Source organism: Cyclopterus lumpus, chromosome 12 (genome assembly GCF_009769545.1).
Source record: "Cyclopterus lumpus isolate fCycLum1 chromosome 12, fCycLum1.pri, whole genome shotgun sequence".
In the NCBI taxonomy this organism is placed as follows: domain Eukaryota; kingdom Metazoa; phylum Chordata; class Actinopteri; order Perciformes; family Cyclopteridae; genus Cyclopterus; species Cyclopterus lumpus.
In genome coordinates this window covers 7352168-7373454 of record NC_046977.1, presented here as the reverse complement: position 1 = coordinate 7373454, position 21287 = coordinate 7352168, and the positions used below count along the sequence as shown (strand labels likewise).

Below are 21287 nucleotides of genomic sequence, written 5' to 3'. Positions count from 1 at the left end.
TGTGTGTGTGTGTGTGTGTGTGTGTGTGTGTGTGTGTGTGTGTGTGTGTGTGTGTGTGTGTGTGTGTGTGTGTGTGTGTGTGTGTGTGTGTGTGTGTGTGTGTGTGTGTGTGTGTGTGTGTGTGTGTGTGTGTGTGTGTGTGTGTGTGTGTGTGTGTGTGTGTGTGTGTGTGTGTGTGTGTGTGTGTGTGTGTGTGTGTCCTCCCTCCCAGGATTTTAATGAACTTGAATTTCACCCATTTGTTCTGTTTTTCTCCTTTCAAAGCGATCTGCCCCAGGGTTCACTGTATTGCATCATGTGTGAAAGTCGGGCAGAAAGAGGATGCCCAGTGAGCATGTAGTTGCATGAAAGTATGCCACTGTTGTCTAAAACACATTTTTACACGTGAGCTTTGGGGAAAAAAACAGAAGCGAGAGGGGAAATATGTTCCTTTCTCATGTGTCTTTATGCAGCGTTTCCCTTTTTGTTTTCCCTATGCAGAATACTCCTCCTACTCATTTCTCCTGGTTCTTCTCTTTGTCCTCTCTCATCCACTGTATGAATTTTCACGCTCGAATATCCTCTCTCATAGCAAACCCTGTTTTCTCTCTCTTCCCTCTGTCCCTCTCATTTTCCTTCCCTCCCCCACCTGTGGTGGTGTACGCTGACAGCCCTGTCAGAGACTTGGGATGTTTATAGACGGACGTTAAGGATGGCTGAACAGATGAGAGAGTGTGTGTGTGTGTGTGTGTGTTTGGGGGCTTTTAATCAACCACACTGATGTAGATCAGAGGCCGTTTCCCCAGTCTGTTGTCTATATGTTGGCTTGGTGTATCTGTGTCAGTCAATGTCCCACGTGTGTGTATTCATGTCGGTCTCGGGGGAGCTAGAATCCAAAACCACCATGAGAAAGCTTTCTAAATTTCACTTGCACAAAGCTATAATATGTCCTCTGACCAAACACCAGGGAGTGTTTGGTCAGAATGTGCACCCTTGAGTGTAAACCGCCATTTGACGATGGAAGGATCTGTTAGCAGTGCATGTTTAACAGAGTCACTGTGCAATCCAATCTGCTATTGACTGAACGTTTGTAAATTATTCCATTTGTCACATTTTCCACCAAGCACCTGGATGCAAAAGGGGTTTTATATTGAGTGGTCTTTGTGCTTCACTGCCTCACCATGCAACAGTTGCTCCACGTTGACTTTTAGTGATGTTCTATGTTTGTCCACCACCTTTGGTCCAGACTGAAATATCACAATAACGATGACATGGAGTTCCACAAAATGTGGGACAGAACCTAGAGGACAAATCTACTTACTTGGATGATCCCCTGACTTTTCCCTCTTGCGCCCCTATGTGGTTTTGGGTGAAATTTCTCGACAACAATTGGATGGATTGCCATGAAATTTGGTTCAGATCACCAAAATCATTAGGTTTTATCCTTAATGATTTAACTTTTCATATAGTGCCATCATCAGTTTCTGAACGAATACCTGCAAAAGAGACATTCCCATCAGCCTCGTCTGTACTTAAATCTTCGTGCTAATCCACAGAGGTTAGCATACTGACACACTAATCTAAGAGGATCAACATGCTAAACATCGGCATTGTGAAAAGGTTAGCATGCTGGTGGCAGCAATTGAGCTTAAATCACCCACTATGCTGCATTCACACCAGATATGGGTTGTGTGGCACTGCTTTGTCAGTATGTTTACCATAGGTTGGGTTTCTAAAGTAGGGCCTATTAATACATTTGTTCTGGCTTGAAGAGTCTTCAAAAGGCCAGCTTTGCCCGGTCCGCATTCAAGTCCACTCCATCAATTAAAAAAGAAATCCAGACCCGTGACATCTCCACTTCCTCCCTGTGCTCTCTCCAGACCGTCGTGTCACCGAGGGCGCGGTTCGGGGGCGCAATGCTGGGTTCACACCCGGGCTCGACGCCCACTCAGGACGGCTTGAATTGAGACGTGTGACGGCGTGGTGTCACTGGTGTCATTGGGAACTGTGGGTGCATAGTAAAAGCCCGTATCGGCTGTCACAGGGTTTTGTGGGAGCCGAGGGAAGCAAAGTCAAAGTGCTTCCTTAGGATGTCGAGGGGGCTGCACCCTTTGGCCTACAGCTCATCAATCTTACGCAACTGTCGTCTTCTCCCAGTAATCTATTGATGCTGTCAGAGTAGGGCGATCGGCAGGGACTCACTCCGCCGTGTATTTGTGCTGGCTTGCATACGTGGTGTTCTTTTTCTTTTCTTTTTTTGAGTGAGGAAGTGATAGACGAATAAGGGAAGTCTGGAGGAAGATGGAAAAGCAAAGGGTCATACATTGTGCATGTTGAGGGGCTGCATGGCTCTTGACCTTAATCTCCAGGAATAACCATCCACTTGGCTTTGGGAAACTGATAACCAAACTGATCTGAAGTAATATGCTATTATTTGCAGGCAGCTCAAATCTATATTTGATGACAGAAATGCAATAAGCGGTTGTAATATATATATTCCCCACCGCATCTTAACTGGTTACAAGACACTGTGGTTATTTCTTGTCTACATTTGATACTTTTTAAGTTAACTGCCCATGCTTGTAGTCTTGTGTGCATCATCTCTGCTTAACATAATCTGATTATTCTTTTATACAGTAGAGCAGGGGTGGTGGGGGGTCTGCATTACAGTAGTTTACCCCACCAGGCAAATGCTAATGAATCTGCATATTTGGGTTTATTTGGGTGACCTGAATTCAGTTGTCTGGAAGATTTGTCTCCATGTCCTGGGACAGCATTCGTTGCTGCGGTGACGGCTTCAGTCTGTCACTTTTGGGTTATTTTTTACAGACGTTTGTTCAGCTTTATTTATTTAAAGATATATTGCATACTTGTTTTAGGATGTAGAGATAATTTGTCACCGATTCCCTGTTAAATGACCAGAAAGTCAAGGCAAAGTCAACGTGCAAGTCCAAGTTTTCCACTCTAACAGAGTTGGATTGTAGTGGGCTGTGGGAATAAAGCTTGCCTACTTGTGCAGGGAGAATGTATTCAGCCTCGTTGTAAAGGTTTTCATTTTGCTCAGGGAAGCAGTCTTAGGGAACCGACTGGAAAGTGTTGTGAATGGAGGTCCAACCATCTGTCACGATGGCAATAAGAAGAGTTCTGCTTTTCCTCCCTTTTTGACTTATAAAATCTTGTTTTCATGCACTGGAAAAAAGAAACAAAAGAATTTTCCAGCAGACTGTTTCCGTTTCTGCCGATTCGCAGATTATTCCCTGAAGTCTTTTGTTCTCGTCTTGATTCATTAGTGATGCACAACTCGAGCGCTGCAGCTGTACAACATTCTAAAGGCTCTGAAAACCTTTTATTTCCTCTCAATAAGCTTCTGTGCAGATTAGCTGGGTTCCTTGGTGTTATACTTTTAATAGATGATACCTAATGTTTTTATTTGTGCTAGCTGTGGTCAGTCACATTTCCTTTAGCAACACCAACATATTAAAGTTTTCACTTATCCAGTGAAATATCTCAACATCTACGACGTGGATCGTAACTACAGACATGTTTAGGTGGGTAATTGGTACATAATTGCATGTCTCTCTCTGAGATGAATTATAACAACTTTGATGATACCGAGTGCCATCATCCAGATTTTTGGATCTGAAACAAAAGAGATTAGTTTGAATTGTGTTTTCATATTTAGGCAAAAATGTCAAAACACTTGCTGGTTCCAGTTTCTCATTTAAAAGGATTTATTTGTCATGCATGATAGTAAACTGAAACGTAAAACTATTAATTCTGAAAATAATGATGCAAATCCTCAGACTTTTATAAGCAAGGTCTGAGGGGATTTAAAGGCAGAGTGGTTTTACAGACGAGTGGTTTGATCCCAACTGCAATGGAAAACAGAAAGGTATGAAAACAATTAAAGCTCACAATGTATTCAAGTTCAACTTAATAACAGTGGATTCATAATGCAATGATTCTCTGCATCCCACTATCAAATTGATAATCTTGAATGAATTGTGCAACTTTCTCTCAAAGTAAAAGTTTTGCCGATTTAAGGCAGTGGCTGACCTCTCATGGGATTAGCCCACAGAGCAGATTCAACAGTGTTGAGGGGGGGGGGGGGGGGTGCTCTTTCAGTTTATTTACATCTGGTTGATCCTCGGACATGACTGCCCAGAGCTTTACATCTTTGCATAGAAATCCCAGACGGACTGAAACATGCTGTGAGGCCACAGCGGACAGCCAGCCTCACGTAGCGGACAACAAAGAGTGTACGAGGAAATGAAAATAGCAGTCACAAGCCTCAGGATCCCTTGATGGAGTTAGCACAGGATAATGTTTGTCATTTGGCTGCTCACCATTCATTTGTCCTTGGTATAAAAATGTAGCACAGCATCCTGACAGACGTCATATGATATCACAGGCTGTGGATATTTAAGTCACCATTTAATTGTTTTGTCCTTCGCAAAATGATCTGCCGTGTGTGTGTGTGGGTGTGTGCTTGGATGGACAAATGCGTGATATCAATTTCATTGTGTAACATGTGTTTTCATCAATTCATTATATCTGTCTAACCATGGTCTATCGAGACAACTAACCTCACACACACACATTGCTTCCTCCCTCTTGTAGGCACACACACACACACACACACACACACACACACACACACACACACACACACACACACACACACACACACACACACACACACACACACACACACTCTACACAACTATCTTGTCTGATCTTTCTGTCTTCTTCCCCCCCTCCCTAGCTTGAGGATTTTATAATTCTCTCCAGAGGAAGAGCGTCGCATCTTGTAAGGAGTCACAGGTCAGAAACTCTACTCCTCTCCCTCCCCCCTTTTTGCTGTGCAGACCGACACTGAGCTGCTCCCGGGCCGCATGCTTCAACACGAATGCCGCATGCTTCTCCAAACCCCTCCCCCTGTAACCACCTCAGGGCTTTGCTCCTCTCCCCCTGCACGACCACACCTGGGCAATCCACCTTTTGATTTGATTCCGCTTGGCTTTGGTGCTTGTGTGTGTTCTGTGTGGTGGAAAAAAAACAACCAAACCTTCCAATGATACTTTATCCTTTTTTTTTTACCAATCATTTTGTCCTTTTCCCTCATGTGATTTGTTTTTGTGTTTCTCCTTTTGAGTTGTGATGCTCGTGTTTTTATCTGCTTTGAAGCAAACCGGTGTTCTATGTTATGTCTATCTATGATGTTCATGATGATATGCATGGTGCACATACACGCAGCTGCCAACCAGCTTTGCTCTCTAATTGATTGTTTGCTAAAAACCCTCCCCCAAACAGTGATTGTCCAATCATAGCGTAGCAACCGTAACTAGACACGACTTGCCTGTCAAGCTTTCTCCAAATGCTGAAGCCGTGTGAAGGGGGCTTGTAGGGTAGTTCAAAAACAATCAAGCAGTGAAAGTAATGGATAAAAAGTTGTCTATTGTCATTATGTCTACGTACTACCTACAGTGATAACCAAATGTTACTTCCAATACCAATGAGGATATCTTAAGCTTACTAAGTTATTATGTGGGGTAGTTGATTCTGTTGCAAAATGCCCCGTTCAGGGCTGACTCATGAAGCCAAGTTTGAGTAATGTCAACGTAGCTTAGCAACGTTAACTTAACTCACCAACACTTGTCTTCAAGGGACCAATACTTTCATTTATTTTCTTATATTCTAAGATTTATTTATATTATTTCAAGATATTTTTGCTTATTCAGCTGCTTGAATTTTAAGTGACCTCATTTTCTTAAATGCCTGCAATTACTTTAATTCCGACAAGGGCGGAAGTGTGCCCTAAATCTGCCCGCCAGATCACGAGAAAAACAGTGTGTCAAGTGTTTTAAATTTTCCAGCCTGGCTTTGTGTTGTTCATCCGTTCTCTGTGTTGCGAAGGAAACGGTGAAATTAGTGTTTTATCTCCTGGTATGCCAAGTTCAGGAGGACACACTGTTAGTGTTGTTGCAGCCTGTGGGTGATGGGATGAGTTTTCACACAGCACTCCAAAGGAGGTTTTTGTCTCTGCTGGGCCAGAATTACCACCATGAAATCGGTGCCTGCTGAGAGAAAAGCACAAGAGAAAGGAGTCCCCCTTTTTAAAGGCAGAAAGAAGAGGAGGGAAAGATAGCCACTGATGTTTACAGCCCCTTCAAATGTCCTGTGACTGATGGGAAAGCCTAGTAACTGTCATTTAGAAGACTGTTTTTCTATCTTCATTTATCTCTAGGTATTCTTTCACCAGTGCACCAAAAGACCTGTAAAATGTGTGCAATATAACTAAGGGCAATCATAATCGGATAATGATATTCCACATCCGTCGATTTGAGATTCATTCTACTCTGGGACCAGAAGTCACCTGCTCTTAGTTATTATTGCCGTTTTTAAAACAACTACCACCAATGTGACTACTATTCACCAACTTGTGACCGCAAGGCCTTCAGCTGGGGACCACAAGACCTTCAGCTGGGCTTTCGCAGGTTCCCAAAATAGTCCCACATTATACGCCCCGAGGCTATGCTGGCATCACAGCAGCCTCAAGGAAACTACATCAAGTGAAAGGGTTATGACTTTACTGAGAGCCGTGGCTTCCACGTGACCCCCAAGCTACATACTGTACCAGTGTTTACCCCAAGTTAGGTGACAAAAAGTGGTTTTGTACAATATTTGCACTCCTTCAGCTTAGTTTTGGAAGAAACTTCCATTTTTCTTTCTCCATTTATGGCATTATTAGTAATATTGGCATTTTCCACAAAAAACATTCTGATATTGGCTGTGGAAAAAGGGCAGTTTTTTTTACAGGGGTAATGCCTTAATTGGCTTTAGGAAAGTGCTTGAATTGAAAAAACTGTCATGACATCAAAGGTAGATGTGTATTTGCACAAGTAGCTTCTTCTCGAGTTCATTTATTTTTGTCAATGCAGATGTCAATAGTAAAACCTCCTCCACTGTTTTCTCCTTTTAATTAAAAGAAAAAGTGTATGGTGATTATGTTTCCATGTCGGACTGCAGAGGAACATTCGGTACTCGGACGGGGAACACCCCACAGCAACCCTTGTTCCCCATAGTTAGCTTACTTCACTTGCCTGTATGTTTATAGGGAAGTTTTTCAGATCTTCCAAAGCCACGTGACTCAGGAAAAGGGTGTGTTGTTTTTAAAATGCTTGCCATAGGCAGACTAAATATACCCTTTACTGGACCTGACCCCTCATTTGCCTTTGCTGTGGCCACTTGAAGTCGACATGCTAGCTCAGCGGGGGCCCAACAACTAGTAATTATATAGGAGGGTTTCCATTTAACATCCCCTGTATAGTGTCGCCTTCACACAAGCTCTTTTCCTCAGTTTAGACATTTGGGTTGTCATTAATGGTTTACCTACATTTTAACTTCTACTACTTCATTGTAATACAACCAGGAGTGGTTTCTGCATCAGAAATGAGCATCATGTGCTCCTTAGTCATCATTCCGACCTTAAATGGAGATGTCAATTATTGAATAATGCTGTTAATCCTGGATCTGGCTTTTTAAAACTTTGCCTCCCATCTGTCACCCAGCGAGCTCGCCGTGGATAACCTACGATGACTGACCGTGTCAGCTGTTGCCGTTTTCAGATGATTCTCTCTGTATAAGCTACAGTCAGCTGTGCAGCGCAGGTCATTCAGCTGTCCGCTGGCTTTCAGGCGGCTCTACGTTAACAAGAAGTGGCTTTGCACTTCACAAGCGAAGGCTGACGTCTATCTTCAGTCCAATCCAGACGGTCTGGACACGGACCACAGCTGAAGGTTGGACAGTTGGGGCTTGATTTATCCAGACAAGGGGAGGAATTAAGAAAATAATTAAAAGTGAGGTGACAACGACACATGCACACATGGTAGTTGTGTAAAGCCTTTTGTGGCTCAAATGGTAGCTGCATCTAGTCTGATGAATTGATTCATCTGATGTCACTTGGCATAGTTGGGACTGGGGTGTGGAGTTATGTGGGGTTACCAGACTTCTGTAGCCCGTGCGTCATCTCTGCTTGAAGCTAGCAGCTTCATTAGCTGCTACTAGCACGACTTTCGGGCATTGAGTTGCATTGTTGGTAAATGTAGGCGCCAAGTTCTGACAAGGAAGAAGAATGTGTTGAATATAAAAGACAATATCTCTGGGTCACACAATGACATAGGAGTGCAACAAGAACTGATCATCAGCTGGAGTTGTAATACCAGTAGCTCGGCTTGTACTGAGAGACTACAAAGCCACGACTTTCAATACTGGAGATGTCAAAAACATTTCATCAGTCTGTGGGGAAACCCAAAACTCTGATGCAGCTGGCAGTGTTTTCAAATGGGCTTTTGGGCCCTGTTTGGTCTTAAAAGAGGGATTTGATGCCTGCGGTTGGCATTACCATGTACACATGTGAGATTACTCCATTCTCTGACACATCTATAGCCAAACTCTATTAATCTGCTAAATGACATTGGAGCACACATCTGTCCCCATCAGCGTGTCATCCTCTGCGGTCTCAGTATTTTATTTTAAGTGAAGGCTCTCTTGCTCACTCACTTTCTCATACAGGCCCGGCTCCAATTTACCCACAAAACCCCTGGAGAATATAAGTCTTAGTGCTGTTGGAGAGAGAAGCACTCACTGAAATAAATCTATGTTCTAAGGAAAGATGATGCATACGATTACTGACAGATCATACTAACCATTTACTTTAATGTCATGGATGCAAATATGCATTTTATTTAAATGTCTGTTGGGGAGGCTAGAGTATATTCTCCATCAAATAATCATTTGGTTAATAGACTGTCAGCAAATGGGAATTTAATTACCTTTCACAAGTTCACTCAGCCCATGGTGACATTTTATATGCCCACAACAAACAGTGCAAAGATATTCAGTTTATTATCGTAGAAGGCAAAGAACACCTTTGAGAAGCTGTAACTAGTGACATATAACTTTAAAGATTGCTTTAACTATTGACCAATTACCAAAATAGGTGTGATTTATTTCTATCATTTAATTAATTGACTTAATTGTTTTAGATCTAAAGGACAACAGAATGTTACTACAAAGTCAGTCGAAGGCTTAATATAAATCTAAGTGTGAATAATAAAAAAACAAATAAACGGACAACTAAAAACCTCATGCGTCACTTCAATAAACAATGAATAAAATAATATGCGACCTGCACTTTCATCGAGCTCTGATTTTTAACATTATGCAGCACTATCTACTGACGGCTAATTGATCATTATACGATTGATTACCAATTATGATGTCAAACTATGTACTGGGTTTATTTGAAAACCTTGAGCAAAGCCACTGCATGAGCAACCAGTGCTGCGTTATCAGCGTTCCCACAGCTGGGTGGGCACTGCACTGATGGTCCGCTGGATAAAGTCAGCGGTCATGCAACGATGACAATGTGGTTTATTAGGCATGCTTTGCTTAAACTAATGCAGTCCAATCCAAGTTCATGGTGCTGTTGAATTGTATTGCACATAGAAGTGTTTCTGGTCTGCTGTCTTAAGAAACAGCTGTGGTCTCGAAAAAGAACAATTCCTCCTTCTAATGTCCTATTTAACTCCCAAAAGAGCGCTTCTTAACCCAAAATGAACTTCTTTAAAGCACATTTCCCTATACGCAGTTTGTGTGCGAGGCTCGGCACATCAGTGTCATAGCAGCAGAGAGAAGAAAACAAAATGAGTCGCAGCCTTTTGGCTCGCTGCAGCAAAGGGAAGAAGAGCATCTCTGTGCATTGATGCTGACGATGAGTGCATGGAAAAAAAAAAGAGCCAGTGAGGGAAAAGAAGCCAGGGCTTCGAGTTGTTGGCAAGCGCTGAATGTGCAACTCCTTCACACCAGACTCTGCGTCCTCATCAGACTCCCCGCTCACAGGACGGGGAGCTTCTTTCTGCTCATCAATCACGGAATTTGATTATCTTTGAGTTGGAGAAGGATGGTTTAGTTGATACAGCTTCAGTCCACATCAATTTACTTTTGAATTTGTCTTCAGACCGACTTGAGCCCTCCATTCATTTGAATGAAACCAGTCAAGTCGACGTAGCCGGCTCCCGCTTGTCAACACGAGGGGTTAACTGGAGTTAAAGGCAGAGGTTTTGATTCATTGTTCAGTGTCAGATTTCTCCCATTGTTGGCACCACTCGACACTAAATGCATGCAGCTCATTTGATAAAGGCCGTATCAAGCTTCAGTTATATTCCGCGGGACTGAACATTGGTCTATTCCGCTCCGTCACTGTATTCACGTTGTTTTATTCCCTGTGTTAGTGAGCGAGGGTCGTGTGAGAAGTGGAGACGGCTTTGCTAGATGTGCGTTACTGAAAAGCAGAATATAGTTACATTTGTTGGAACGCGCACATCCAAAGAGTCAAGATATCTTTATTGTCATATGCACAGTTACAGACGGTTACAGCGTACAATGAAAAACGTTGCTTGGTCCTCCGTCCACAGAGTATCACAGTAAGTTCAAATTTAAGGCTATAATTTAAATTAAGAATAAAAAAAGAGGTAAACGCTAATAGTATGAAGAAATATATTTTTACAAAATAATATCCATGCACTACAGCGTTGTCCGTGTAATCCATTGGTTCTGCTATCGATGACATCGGGTGGGAATGTCAAAGGAAACGAGGACAAACCGGAGTGGAGCAGCCAGCACTGCTGTGACTGCTTCTACTGTTACAAACTGATTGTTGTTTAACATTTCCAGAAAGTCAGGTTGCTTCCCCATTTACAGTAACGGACTGGGAAGGATGGGTTGTACGACACAGCATAACTGTGAACTCAGCTTTCCTTCCTCCTCGATATTTCCATATTCATCTTTACCGTAGTTCTCGTTGCCTAAGTTTGACTTTTATCTGCACCCTTTTGTTAAAGATACGCCTTGTCCACCTGTTGACCTTTTTAAACAAAGATGTGTCTCTTATCTGTTGGTCCTTGTTGGACTTGTATTTCTTCTTTTCCTTAAAAAGCAAAAGAAGCTATTGTTTATATTGTGAAGAGTGTAGTTGTAGTGACCTGCCTTAGCACTTCCTCAGTCAGTTTGGTTGTGCTCGATTTAGCCAACGGCGTGTGCTGAAGGGGAAAACGTTAATCAAAAGGTGTATAGCTGTAAACCCCCACCCAGCGGGTATATCTGGTTATGCAGTGATTTATTATCGTGATTAGCTCCAATCAGAATTAATTGGTTGTCACACTCCTGATGATTGTTTTTTGGTGCATAAATGCATAAAATCAGTTAGCTGAGATTTAGTTTTCTCTCACTTTCATACCCACGAACACATTCACAGTCCTTGTGAACAGATAGGCAGAGCCCCCCCGTCCTCAGAGGCAACCTGCCAATGTGCCCAGTTAACGCGACAGTGCTGGGAACCCCAAGGCCCCAAGCAGGTGTCAACCTCCATGCTCAGCCAAAGGAGCTGAGCGGGGAACACAAAGGGCTCAAAGAGGCCTGCCAGCATGGTAGCAGTTTTGAATAACCCTGGCCAGTGTGGCCACTCCTCTAAATCTCTCAGCTGCATAGGGTAGCTGCCGGTTTGCTTTTCCTGCTACTGTAACACTGACTCTCAAAGCTTTTTTAAAAAAAAGCTTGCCCTTAACGGGGCTCTGAGTGGAAAGATTGATGGAGGGTGTCAGGAGTGCACACATGGAGGGATGAGTTTAAGGCTTTTATTTATGCAGCGTGCTGTTGGAGGAAATTAGCCCAAAACTAGAGGCTGAGAAGAGAGACAATACATTTAGTCCGTCTGGGATTGAATCCTGGATTTAGTGTTGTTATCTCATCCATTCACACTGTGCCTACGTCACTCCCCCTTTCTTTCTCCCTGTCTCTGTTTAACGGTTTCTTGTGCCGCCATCAGACCGTTTATGGATCATCTTTACGGGACGCTTCCAGATCTCATGGGCTTGTGCGCCCTTTGCAAAACACTGGCTTGGCTCGGGTCTGAGCCGTCCTGGCATTTCGATTGGCAAGACTGTAAAAGAAGAGGATGAGAGGGCGAAGTGATGCCTTCGTCCTCTGTCCTCCCTCCTCTCTCTCCCTCTCTGTTCATTGTTGCCAACTCTGCAGTGATGATGTGGATGTGATGGGGGGGGGGGGGGTGGAGTGGATTGGATTGGATTGGAGTGGAGGCTACCCTCATCTTCAGCAAACAATAGGTCCTTGTGTGTTTGACCCCCTCTTTAGTAGAGTGCAGTCCGTGGCTCGGGCTGAAGCCGGGATGGAATTCCACCTTCGCCAGATTTAGTCTGTGGAAACCCTCACACAAAACAGAACAACAATCCCAGTGTTATGAGGGTCGTGGCGCTGGGGTAATTTATTCTTATTTACAACCACATCAATAATCAATTACCTTTTCCTCGAGCTGTGGTGACCCTCATTGATTGCCTGAACGTGCCGGGCCACACGATACAGCTCCCCCTCGGCTGTGTAACTGATTACTAACCTATATTGTAGTGCGAGGAGCCACATTGGTGCTAGTAGGTCAGCTCAAATGTGGTTGACAATGATTCATTTGTCCTATTCTCAACTCATTTGTTCTGTAATTATGGTTGGAACATTTGAAAATGGGACAAATAAATAAAGCAGTAAACCAAAAAAAAACGCTTTACATTTCCCTTGTAGGATTGCATCTTGCATGTCATCTTTATTCACTGCGCCTTCTTTCAGCCAACTTTCGCGTTAACGCCGTTCTCTTCAGCTGCTCGAATGCCGATTTCAATCCATATTAGTGAGACGTGGTGAGACTGAGAGAGAAAAGCTTTGTTATCTCAGTCCTCGTCTTACAAGACATCCGATAACCTTTTATCCCCGTCTTCGCGTGATCGGCCCACGCATTTTGCGGAGGTGTGCTTCAGAAAAACCAGAATAACCTGCTTTGTGCCAGATCACTTTACTTCCTCAGAGGACTGCATGCATTCACCAACCAGAGCCAGCTGCCTTCTGCCAATGGCCTGCAGCATCCTCTCCATTATCGGAAATGCCAACTTCCTCTTGCGTTAAACGAGCGAAAAGTCGGGTACAAAGCTGCCGTTGTGCCGACACGCCCCACACTCGCATGATCGGATCACGAGACGGGAAGCTTGAGTCTTCCAATTGAATTATATCAGTTCATCACTTTCTGAGTTAATAGCATTTCAGTGTTAATCATATGGATACGAGTAATCGCTCTTCCGCACACGTCGGAATCAATTTGGTTGACAGTCGTGAAAATTGACCTCCAAGATTATTTTGCATGTGCCTTGTTTGGCAAACCTTGCATGTATTACAAGCAGGATTGAGAACAGATTTAGAGATTTATTTTAATATTTAACTTAAGCTTTAAAGCATGAGCTGCCCCCCCCACCCCAGCTTTTCTGTTGACCTAAAACAGGCCACTTGAAATGTGGTCAACCAGAGGAAATCACCATGTTAGACACAAACAAGTGGCTGAAGACACAAAAATGGTATTCGTTACAATGACTGCAACTAAAATGCACAGCATTTTAAAGATTCATTTTATTATTTTATTTTTATTGTGATATACAATTTCATGATTCATTGAGGCCATTTGTGACCCAGAGTACCGTTAACTATTTAATATATCGCTTCTTGGCGTTTATTTGACTAGAATAATCTGGAGTGACTTTCACTTTACAGCTGCGTACCAAACCATTTAGAAAAACTAATTAAATGTGACAACCTAAGGTTTCATTAAAGGCATCGACCTCCCGAGGTGGGGCTGGATAAATGATAGTCCGACACAAAAGGCTCAGAGCAGCCTAATGGAGTCCTTATCAGGCGCATCACATCCTGAGAGAATGCACCAGGAGAGAGACGTTAAAAGACGGAAGAGGATCACAAAGCCGCACAAATTGGATAAACAGAAAACGACACCTGCGTCTGACGAGAGCTGATGGATGCCAGGAATGTTGTCGTCATCCTCATTGTTGTCATTATCACCCGAGGCAAACGGATACACCTACTCGTGTAGGTGTATAATACTTTAAACAACAAAGGGGGATTTTAAGCCTTTTTATGCCAAGTGTCATGCAGTGGTCATAACACGCACAACAGTCTGATTCTGCATTCAGATAGAAACTTCGTCCTGCTTTTGTTTTACATTTCTGGAAGTTTTCTGAGATCCAAACGCAACTCGTCATTCAGCCAAAAGCTTTAAGCTGTCCACTGGAATGACAGTATCAAGATTACACTAGTCAGAGTTGTTTCTGAACATCCTCTTTTGTGGTGTAAAGGAGAGACGCGTCGCATTAGTTTCTGATTTAATAGGTGACCTTTGCAGCCGACTGCTGTGTACACCATTTCCTTGAAACCCCGTATGAGTAAAGCACATCAATAAAAAGTAATACAAAATCTCACTGGGTTCATTCATAAGTGTCATAAAGGGCTGCCATCAATTATTGTAGTTGTTGATAATCTTCAGATCATCTCAATTAATTGACTCATCAATTGGTATTTAAAATATTAGTGTTTTGTTTTGTTTTGTTTTTGGACTGCAGAATTGTGGTGGCCTTTTTTCACAGACTTATATTATGTAAAAGAATACTTGAAGCCAGCTAATGTTCGGTACACGTGAAAACATACATGTGCTTTTATTGTAGGAGTGCTTTTTAAAAATATTGTTCAGCTTCTGTCCAAAATATCTTCTTCCATTGATTTTATTGAAATGAGTTTTGGCTTCACTAACCCGCTAAGCGATACAAAAGAGGATGAATCGGCCCCGCCAGCTTTCAGTATGAGGGAAGTGGATTTGATGCCTGCCCCCTTTTTTTTTTTAGCGCGTGTGCCGCAAGATGAGATCTCAGTCTGTGAGGAAGCAGTCATGTCTACGTCCACGTAGAATATACATTTTTATAAACACGGTTTCAGTGTTTTGCGTTTACTTTTTTGTCTTGCAGAGGAAACTTCACAGTTCCGAAGTCAACCGAGTCCAATATGGGATTCGGCGTGCTGGGAGTGTTTCTGGGGCTGCTCCTGGAGGTCTCCACCCACGGACCCCACGCTGTGCCCCGAACCTCCTGGAGACGCCAGGGTAAGACTTGATGCCATTACATGTACATTGCATAGAGAAGATGTCAAATGTAATACTTCTGAGTAATTAAACAGACAAGGTGTTGAGCAAGTGAACTAAATAATGATTAGGTAAAAATACCAAACATTTGCTGATAATAATAATAATGAGTTATTTTTTTGTATACATCCATTTCCTCTTTACAGTAAATCCCATCCTCAGAAATGCAAATCATTTCTGGTCAATGTTCTCTTGAAACATTTAAATTTAAACCCGGCTTGAGTCACAGAGGCTACTCAATTTAGGAAGTCGTACTTTTTGGACTGGGTATTTATGAGCTGACACGATCTTAAATAAATAATCCAGAGACACTAACGTAAAGCCACGCCTTCACGCCACATATGTATGAAAAGTCTTTCAACTCTCGGTTCACACAGTTTGGGGACACCTGCTTTCTAAAATGCATCTCAAGACAAACCTCAGTCTCACCACAGCGCTCCAGTTAGAGCGCTGAGGAGTCAGACGGACGTTTGCGTGCTACCAGGCCCATAAATAGCTCCAGTAACCCCAGTCGCTCTGTGAGAACCAGTACAGCTCACCCTTTGACCGAGTGTCTGCGCTAACTGTGCCGCGGTCACGGTTTCAGTCAGTCGGCGAGGCTATTTGCTTTCCTCGTTGTGGCGTTTATGTTCAGGCACCTGCAACCCGAGCCCAGTCGCACCTGGCACGGCCAGAGCGGCCAGACACCAGCGCTCCTCTGGGTCTGCCACCATTCACCACGCTCACTCTGAAGAGAGAGATGCGCTAGAGACGCAAGATGAAAGTACACATTTTGTTCAAATGTGTACTTTCATTAAATAATGCAGCTTCAAATTTGATTCTCAATATTGAATACACGTTTATGAGAACACGTTTATTTTTTGTGCTTAGATTTAGATCTGATGGAGTTTTCCGAGCCGGAGATCTTCAACTACTCCACGCTGTTGCTGAGTGAGAAAAGAGATGCGCTCTATGTGGGAGCCAGGGAGGCCATCTTTGAGCTCAGCAAGAAGAACGTGACAGTCAAAAACAACAAGGTGCCAAAAAATACAAATGAGATTTCTAACGGGAAGGAAAAAAACATGTTGTATTTGAATAATGATTTTCTTTAAAATATATATATATATATATATATATATATCATTTTAAGGTGCAATGGACAGTTGCGGAAAGCCCCATGGTGATGTGCATGCAAAAAGGAAAGTCAAAAGAGGTGCGTTCAATAATAATAATAATTTCTGTGACTGTTGTCTTTAGAATCACTCTTTTGAGTGTCAATACAATAAGCACGTGTACTTTAATTTGCTTATCGATGGCTTTGCAGAGAGACTGTCTCAACTACATTAGAGTGCTCCAAGTTGTAGACGACGAGCGGCTGTATGTCTGCGGCACCCACGCGTTCCAGCCTCAGTGCGACTACTTGGTAGGTCAACGCTCAAACCCCCCCCCCCCCCCCCCCCCCCCCCCCAACCCCCCACTGGAAACATCACTCTGCAGTCATCGCTGCAACCACCAACTTAAACGCCGTCTTGAACTCCTCTTTCAGAACCTCGCTGACTTTTCATTGGACCGTCGACCTGAGGACGGCCGGGGGAAGTGTTCCTTTGACCCGTCGCAGAGCTTCACCACCGTCATGGTTGGTGAGTTGGGGCCGGTTTTAAGTCGTTTCACAACGGAGCTCTGTTGGTTGTCAGCCCTGCTATAAAAAGCACAATAATCCCCGATAATCTCTGATTTTGGGAGACAAAAACCGAATTGCTTGACAATAAATTGATTTTTTTTTTTTTCATTCCCTGCTTTTCTATCAGACGGAGAACTGTACTCGGGGACGGCTTATAACTTCTTAGGCAGCGAACCGATTATTTCGAGATACTCTCCATCCCAGTCCCTGCTGAGGACAGAGTACTCCACATCGTGGCTCAACGGTGAGTCGGGACAATCAATATGTGATGAATGAATGTCAATAAAGTAATGGATGAGAGAGGAGGTTTTTGTGCTTATCGAGGCATATCGGTCCATCCTTTACTCGCCTGTGTTTGTCCACCTCGGCCTGCAGCCCTTCCTTCCTTTTAGACGACGTCCTCGGGGAGCAATTTGCTCACCCAGACATTCAGGTCGCGCTGACCGCCCCTTTCACCAATTAAAATGACAAAATAGTCATTTCAGCTGCCTCTAATTAATGTAAATTCTGTGAGTAACTTGATATCAGGCCAGAATGTAATTGTTTATGAAGTACAACACCAAGTGGACTTACTGATACGTCTTCTCTCATCGTTGCGTCATGTCAGTTTCAGGAGTCAAATTCTCCACGTTAACTTTCGTTCATATCATATATATAATTGAAGCTCATAAACTTAATATCTTTCAACCTTTGGACCTCCAGTAATTCAAGTAGCTCATGAAAAATAATGAGTTTAAGATTAATTAGTCTATAGCTGTTATTTCAGTGTGCTAGATATATATTTAATCAACATTTTGGTAATGATATGCATCAGATCAGACTTTCTACTTATTATTAAGGGAGTCTGATCAAAATACCTCTATCGGGTCATCTCTAGTGTTTGAATTTTGGGGCGTTTCTAAAGGTTTCTGCTGAATTCTGTGTAATGGCACCCTGAGGAGAAGTTACACAATGAGGCTTTCAGGTCAACTGTCCTTCCTATGCTCCCTTTTACCAAGACCTTTCTCTCTCTCTCTCGCTGCTCTCCTTGCAGAGCCAAGCTTTGTTTTTGCGGACGTGATCAGTGAAGGGGGAAACCAAGTAGATGGCGAAGACGATAAAATCTACTACTTCTTCACTGAGGTGTCGGTGGAGTACGAATTCTTTGGCAAGCTGCTGATCCCCAGGGTGGCGCGCGTCTGTAAGGTCAGTACCCGTCATGGACCATCTGCACATCCCAGCAGCATTCTTCTTCAGCCCGTATCCACCTGCTGTCTGTGTTTGCCTCCTTCTATTATCTTGCATCTCTCACCTGAGCTCAGATCCAGGTACAAATCAAGTTAGTCAACTAGTAAGGCATTTATTGTGTCATTCACATGCAAGTGCCACATCCACTGGACTAAAAATAATCTAAAATGCTGTCCTGTACCGATGGTAAAAAAATCTGCCATAAAATACATTTTTATATAATCTCTTGAAATATTATATAATTAATATTTACATAAAATAGTATTTATTTAATTTTACTAAAATCGCATTTAATAACAATATACTGTGTATATTTATGAAATGCTAATGATTTATTACATTTAATTTAAATGACAAAAAATAGAAATGTTATGTAAACCTGTTTTTCGAATGCACTAACTAACCTTAAATTCATACCAATAGTTATGATACTATCTACAAATTAATGTATTATTTGCATCTTTGCTACAAAGCGCTTGTACTTTACCGTCATGTCTTTAACTGATGTTCATATCTTTCATCTATTTAGGGGAATATTAACCGTGAATAAAGATATTACCCAGGCAAAATATGTCTGCCAAGCACTCATAGCACTTATTGCTTTTCACGAATGGTAATATCTGAAAGTGGCTCAAGCTAAAATAACATTTTGAAAAATAATGTAATGGGGGCTTGTCCACCTCCCCCCATCCCCCACCCCCAGTGGAAATAAAGCCCTTGCACACAATCTTACGCCTGCCATTCCCCCTCCCTCATCCTCCTCGTTCCCTTTCCCTTCAGTCTCTTTCCTCGGCCTCTCCCCACTTACTGATGACCCTCTCTCCCACAGGGCGACCTCGGGGGGCAGCGCACCCTGCAGAAGAAATGGACGTCCTTCCTGAAAGCCAAGCTGGTGTGCTCCATGCCCGAGCTCAATTTTGTCTTCAACGTAGTACATGACGTCTTCATCCTGAAAGGGGCAGACTGGAGAGACACCGTCATCTACGGGGTCTTCACCTCCCAGTGGTCAGTGATTTAAAGATCTTGAGAAGAGGATCAGTTGGGGTCAAAAAAGGAGAATTTTTCCAATATCAGGCTGGTCCTTAAATTAATTTCTCCCCCCTCCCCCCACACTTCTCTCCCGTCTCCATTATCATCATCCCCGTCCTCCAGGGGTAACGTGGGCTTGTCAGCAGTGTGTGCTTACAACATGACAGCTGTGGAAGAAGTCTTCTCCAAGGGCAAGTACATGCAGAAGGCCACAGTGGAGCAGTCCCACACCAAGTGGGTCCGGTACAACGGCATCACTCCGTCCCCACGTCCTGGAGCAGTAAGTACCTTGCACACCGCTCCAATAATTAACTCCGGGCTCAGTTTGGTGTAAATGCTTGTGCAAATTGAATGAATTTTCCTGGCCAGGAAATGCTTTATGAAGTATTTAGAATACAGACGTACAAGAAAATGAATGGGAGGAAAAAAAAAAAATCTGTTTATTCCAGTTCTTGTCTTTTAGTCTGAACAATTATTTAATGTCTTTTTAATGTTTTTTTTCCTCCACCAGTGTATTAACAACCTCATGCGGCGGCATAACATGAGCAGCTCCCTCAACCTGCCAGACAAGACCCTCCAGTTTGTTAAGGACCACCCTCTGCTGGAGGACCCCGTCCTGCCCATCGGCAACGGGCCTCGCCTCATCACCAAAGACGTCAACTACACTCAGATTGTTGTGGAGAGGGTCCGTGCACTCGATGGGAACATTTATGACGTCATCTTCACTGGAACGGGTAAGAACACATCAGTTATTAATGCACACTGTTATCAATAAAGTTTTGCTTTTCAAGTTTGTTCAACTTATATTGATGCTGATCTGAGTCACTGAATTTGTATAACTTGTATGCTCCCCAGTGCTCACATTTTTTGTTTTAGTCCTTAATTATTCATCTATACAATTAAATAGCTCTGCGTTAAGAAAAAAAAAAGCCTCCTGCATCACAACTATTATATGATTGTTTAAATTTTTTTTCAGGAAGTAGGCAATATATAAAAATATTGTAAATATTCGATTATTGCATGTACATACTAAGTCCACTCAGAAGAGGTGCCGAGTTTTCAAATTTTTTAAGTGGACATTGTTTTTGCAGTTTGCACTTTTTAAAAGCCAATGGCTGAACACCAAAACTTAAATGAGATACATCTTTATTCATCCATAGGAAGGTAAATAATGGTGTTGCAGCAGTAGTGCATATGAATAGAGAAAGTACAATAAATATATAATTAAAAAAAAACTAAAATAAGAATGGAATAAACGATAGAAACTGTCTCCAAAAAGATCACAAACAAGCCTGCATGAAGTGAGAGAGCTGAGGTTCTGTTTACAACACCAATAACAGCTGAGTATAGATGAAGACTAGCGTGGTAAAGCAAACAAGGGAAGGATACCAGTTAACTGAGTCATTCAGTACATCCTTCTGTGTAATAGTTTGCTTTTAAAGAGGCTCATTCAGTTGAATGATTTACATGTGACCATTCTCATCTTTAGATAAGGGCATCATGCACAAGTCAGTGGCGTATGAAGGAGAAGTGCACATTGTCGAGGAGATCCAGCTCCTGAAGAACTCCGAGTCCATCAAGAACCTGCTGTTGTCCTCGGAGGTCAGTGACAAACCGTACAAAGAGAGCGCTGTGGCACAAGCATTAGAAATTGTGTTTTGAGCTCAACAGAAAAGCATGACACCGACAGGCAGTGTGTCTTTGTGGCGGTGCAATAAAACTTTTGCAGGGAGCCATTTTTAAAGTTATTTGTAGATTGTTTGTGTAGTTTAGGGATCATACGTGTGACCTTTTGAAAGTAGCAACATTGGTAACAGTACAATTCTAAATCAAGCTATCAGTGTATTTCTTTTGTTGTGAACAACCTTGTGCCTCCACAGACACGGTCCCTGTACGCTGGTTCAGACTCGGGTGTGGTCCAGTCCCCCACAGCCTTCTGTGGCCGGTATCTGTCCTGCTATGACTGCATCCTGGCTCGGGACCCGTACTGCGCCTGGGACCCTCAAGCTGCTGCCTGTGTCAATATCTTTGATGCTCCCAGCCAAAGGCTCAGGTAATCCTTTTTGCTCTACACGCATGTATTATTGCACTGGATAACGAAAGCAAAACCACCGTCAAGAGACATCTTAACTGGTACTCTATCCTGCTTTGCGATCTCAGTCTAAATATTTCTTCCTTTTCAGAGATTGTGCATATTTTAGATTGCTGTGAAAACAATGCGTGTTTGTTTTTTCAGGAAGCTAATCCAGAGCCTGAATGGTGACGCAGACAAGTGTCCATCAGGTAGGGTGCAAC

General features: G+C 42.9%; 1 protein-coding gene across 1 annotated transcript in view; it reads left to right on the top strand.

The window, feature by feature from the left end:
* sema4d (sema domain, immunoglobulin domain (Ig), transmembrane domain (TM) and short cytoplasmic domain, (semaphorin) 4D) overlaps positions 1 to 21287 on the top strand; it is a 35351-nt gene that overhangs the window by 10819 nt on the left and 3245 nt on the right. The window contains exons 3-16 of the mRNA XM_034547623.1: positions 4745 to 4803; positions 14904 to 15037; positions 15947 to 16092; positions 16206 to 16268; positions 16380 to 16478; positions 16602 to 16695; positions 16864 to 16980; positions 17770 to 17921; positions 18793 to 18968; positions 19116 to 19272; positions 19504 to 19726; positions 20482 to 20594; positions 20873 to 21045; positions 21229 to 21275. Of these exons, the coding sequence (XP_034403514.1) occupies positions 14941 to 15037; positions 15947 to 16092; positions 16206 to 16268; positions 16380 to 16478; positions 16602 to 16695; positions 16864 to 16980; positions 17770 to 17921; positions 18793 to 18968; positions 19116 to 19272; positions 19504 to 19726; positions 20482 to 20594; positions 20873 to 21045; positions 21229 to 21275 (1657 nt within the window). The 5' untranslated portion in view covers positions 4745 to 4803; positions 14904 to 14940. The remainder of the gene's footprint in view (positions 1 to 4744; positions 4804 to 14903; positions 15038 to 15946; positions 16093 to 16205; positions 16269 to 16379; positions 16479 to 16601; positions 16696 to 16863; positions 16981 to 17769; positions 17922 to 18792; positions 18969 to 19115; positions 19273 to 19503; positions 19727 to 20481; positions 20595 to 20872; positions 21046 to 21228; positions 21276 to 21287) is intronic.